The sequence below is a fragment of the Microtus ochrogaster genome, chromosome 1, assembly GCF_000317375.1.
Source record: "Microtus ochrogaster isolate Prairie Vole_2 chromosome 1, MicOch1.0, whole genome shotgun sequence".
Lineage (NCBI taxonomy): Eukaryota > Metazoa > Chordata > Mammalia > Rodentia > Cricetidae > Microtus > Microtus ochrogaster.
Window position 1 is genome coordinate 50,256,280 of NC_022009.1, and position 4,267 is coordinate 50,260,546.

Genomic DNA, 4,267 nt, shown 5'->3' on the forward strand with positions numbered 1-4,267 from the left:
ACTCCAAAAAATCAGTCGCCCTCCTATACACAAAGGATATGGAAGCAGAGAGGGAAATCAGAGAAGCATCACCTTTCACGATAGCCACAAATAGCTGAAACACTTTTGAACTTAGTACTTAAACAAGCCTGTGTTTCGAAGAATGGATAATGAGTGCAACTTGAGTTAGAGAAAATGAAAATGGACCAACAGTAGAGTCTGAATCTTAGAGCTTTGCACCTGACCTTAAATCCTGTCCTAATAATGCCATGTAAGCCAATGAGAAATAACTGAATGGAAAGTGAATTGTAATCTTTGATGTGAGGATTTGGAATCTGTGCTTTAGTTTGCAGGGAATTGTGCTGTCCTGGCTCTGTGGTAATTTGAGGACTGTGGCTGGGACACAGGTCAGCTATGGAATGCCGGGGCTAGGAGAAGAAAGTATTCTTCTCCCCTGTCCCCTTGTCACAAGTTCTGAATGCCACAGAGTTTAAGGGAGTGGCTGCCCTGCAGCACAGTACATATAGAATTGCTTTGCTCAGATATTTAGTATAGCTTAAATTAGATCTGAGATATTGCGATAATGTCTCTGGAGACTTTTGTGGCCACACCACCTGGTGGTATTTTGCAGTTGTTCTTATATTTGTGCTCTCTTGAGAATGATTACTTCACCCACGTATACTTCCTCTTTCTAATTAAACTGTTGACTGAAGCAATTGTTTCAATAGTGTATAAATGGGCTGCATAATAAACACACAGCATGCAGTTGCAATTGCTGCTTTTGCTCTGCATCCCCTGTGTCCTGGTTTATTCGAGACTCTTACCCAGGGACCCTGATGCTCCAGATGTCGACACTTTGATATCAGTAACAAAGATTTATTTGACTCTGTCTGTGCTTGAGAATGTCTGGAAGGGAGCACTTTTCTATAGTGATTCTGTACATGTTGTGATAAGACATCTGAGCAGTAAAACCTTTAGAAATCGTCATAGATTCTACTGGATTATAAGAGATGGAATCAACAGTGCAGTCAGAAACTGACCAGAAATTGAAAAATATCCAAGTAGCTTGTTCATGTGCATGCCAGAAACATTAATAAACATGTTTACTCTAAACACAATACCCTCGTTTATTGAAAAATTCAACACACAATTTTGGAGGGAGATTCTAGCGTGTTTCATTTGAATTTTCTTTAGCGAAAAAATTATTTTTAAGCAATACACTCTGACCATACTTATGTTTTTTCTAAACTACTTATAGGTCCTCCTCACCTCCCTATTAACTGAATTGCAAGCCTTTATTTCTTTCAATCTTTAAAAAACAACCCCATCTCTCTTTGTCCCTCTTAATGTTTATCCCTGTCTCTCTCTCTCATACACACACAGATTCATTAAAACACAAAAACAAAAAACCAAAATATATAAACAAAATACCAGCAAGACAAGAAAATGAGCAAATAAATTTATGAAAAAATCTACAAAAATACCTCTGTATGATTTATTCGTGTTAGTATAAGACCTATTTGGAAGTATGTTTAGTTGAGCCAGTTAAATTCCCCTGAAGTGCCCTAATTTTTCTTTGCATGTTCAAACCAATTGCAGATATTTTCTTTATTAGGATTGGGAGTCCTGTCAATTTCCCCTCTTGGCAGTAGAATCCCATGTTTTTTGAACATGTTCAACCCTGTGTCTACTTCCACCGTCTAGTGAGTTCATATGTGTATCAATTCTATTGTGTGTGTGTTGTAATGGGAGCACCGGGCTACGTTCCTGGCACCCGGCTGCATGCACGACTAGCTTTATACCCAAAATAATTACACGGAAACTGTATTCTTTTAAACACTGCCTGGCCCATTAGTTCCAGCCTCTTATAGGCTAGCTCTTACATATTGATCTAATCAATTTCTAATATTCTGTGTAGCACCACAAGCTGGCTTACCAGGAAAGATCTTAACCTGCGTCTGTCTGGAGCAGGAGAATCATGGTGACTCTCTGACTCAGCTTTCTTTCTCCCAGCATTCTGTTCTGTTACTCCACCCACCTAAGGGTTGGCCTATCGAATGGGCCTAGGCAGTTTCTTTATTAATTAACCAATGAAAGCGACAGATCAGAAAGAAATCACTCCCACATCATATGTGGAAGAGGCTGTTTTCTTGGACTTATTCATCACCTCTGGCTGTTAAAGTCTTTCTAACTCTTCTTCTATATCAGCCCCTGAGTCCTAAGGAGAACGTTTGTTTAAGACAACAGATTTATAACTGAGTGGTCTAATATCTCTCTTGTTCCATAGATTGTCATTTGAGATTCTCTGTTATTTCCCTTATTGTGAAAGAAGAAGCTACACTAATGATAGTTGTGTGAAACACTGATTAACATGCATATACAGGCATGTCATTGGGAATTATTTTATTGTTCTATTCCTTTAGCACAGTGGCCTCAACCTTCCTATTTGCTGCATCCCTTTAATATATTTCCTCATGTTGTCATGACCCCATAACCATAAAATTATTTTGTTGCTATTACATAACTGTAATTATCCACTATGAATAATAATGTAAATATCTGCCTTGCAGGGTACCTGATATGTGAACCCTGTGAAAGAGTTTTTTGACCCTTGTGAAAGGGTTGTTTATTTCCCAAAGAGGTCATACCCCAAAGGTAGAAAACCATGGCTTTAGCATAACATTGGTTTTCCTGTAAGCAACCTTACTATAATTTCTAGAACCTTCTAGTGGTTTCTTGCATGGTTTACATTTATGGAGTAGTCTTTTTTAATTAATTTGTTTACTTATTAAAATTTTCCACCTACTCCCCTACTCCTATTTCCCTCCCACTTTCCCCTCCCTCCCATGCTAAGAGAAATCAGGGTGCCCTGCCATGTGGGAAGTCCAAGGCCATCTGCCTCACCATCCAGGTCTAGGCATGTGGGCATCCAAACAGAGTAGGCTCCCAAAGAGCCAGTAAACCAATAAAAGAAGAGCTGATTACTTCCCCAATATTTGTGCCATTAATCAGCACACAAGCATATCTAACAGGCATATCACCATTGTGGGTCACAGCTTGTTGTTAGGTTTATTATTACACTTCTCCTCTGGGAGCATGCCAAGTACCTTCCACAGCTACAAAGTCAGTAGATAAGGTATCCCGTAAAGTGACAACTCAAATTCTCCAGGATCAATGAAATATATAAGTGCTGTCTTTAGCAATAAGGTTTACCATCAGTTTGTGGAGAGCAACCAATAACTTTGGCCATATCCTGAGTTATTTTGTGATTTACATGAAGCCACATTGGTCAATGATTCAATTTATGAATGTTTTTCCAGGCATGACAGTCTTCCAAACATCCATTAGTTTACTGAAGATGAATGTTGCAATAATTTTGAATCTGCTCTTTTGGGGATTTGAAGCCAAAGACTGAGGGGAAACACAACTCTAAACCACCTGGGTTAGAAAAAAGACACTCTTAATGCTTACAAAACTATTGGGCACCAGCTTCAGCAAAGAAAACACTTACCTGTGTAGGGCATAGATATTAGAAAAGTCACTAATGACTATGAATACATGCATGAAAATAGCATAAAAGGAACATAGGATAGTATCAGGAGGGAGTTCTAGTAAATACGGAAATTTGCCTGCATTTAATTTTTCATACACTTTTTAGCCCAATACAACAGGGGGAAAATACAAACAACAGCTTTAACATGATACAAAGAACAACTAGAATAGTTTTGTGATTCAATACTTTAAGACATCAAATCATTAGCATTCTGTTGTTTAAGCAGTGAACCCACCCTAGACCAAGTATCCAGAAGGCAGACACTCCCAAGGTGGAACCTCCTATTTCAAAAGAAGGAGCATAAGTATGCTTGCTTGAATATCCTGATCATTAGTTAGGGTGGACTGGATCTACCTGTATGGACCATCTTGCTGTTGAAAGGACCAACTAACTACACCCTAGGTCAGGATTTGCAATCGCACTGGTCAACAACATTGGACAAGCAAAAACTCTCTGGCATTGAGACAAGGTGGAACTAGGTTCACATTTTTGGGCCTCCACAAAAATCTTATCAACAGATTCTCATTTCTGACAAATTTTAAAAGGCACTTAATTTGTGTATCAGGAAGCCAAGGCTCTGAACCAAATGGTAGAGAGGAATCCCCAAAGGCTAGCAGGAAAACTGTGTCCACTCCCAAACCCCTAAATTGTAGGAGGAAGGCATAGAGCTGAAAAGCAGCCTGGACTATTGTACTGCTGTCAGCTGAGTCAGTGTCAATATGCTCTCCGTTCACA

General features: G+C 39.1%; 1 gene segment (V, D, J or C); it reads right to left on the reverse strand.

The window, feature by feature from the left end:
- Window positions 1-4,267, reverse strand: part of LOC101988180 — a 10,918-nt gene that overhangs the window by 3,936 nt on the left and 2,715 nt on the right. Inside the window, 1 exon segment of the V gene segment in view lies at window positions 2,884-2,978. Coding sequence covers window positions 2,884-2,978 — 95 coding nt within the window.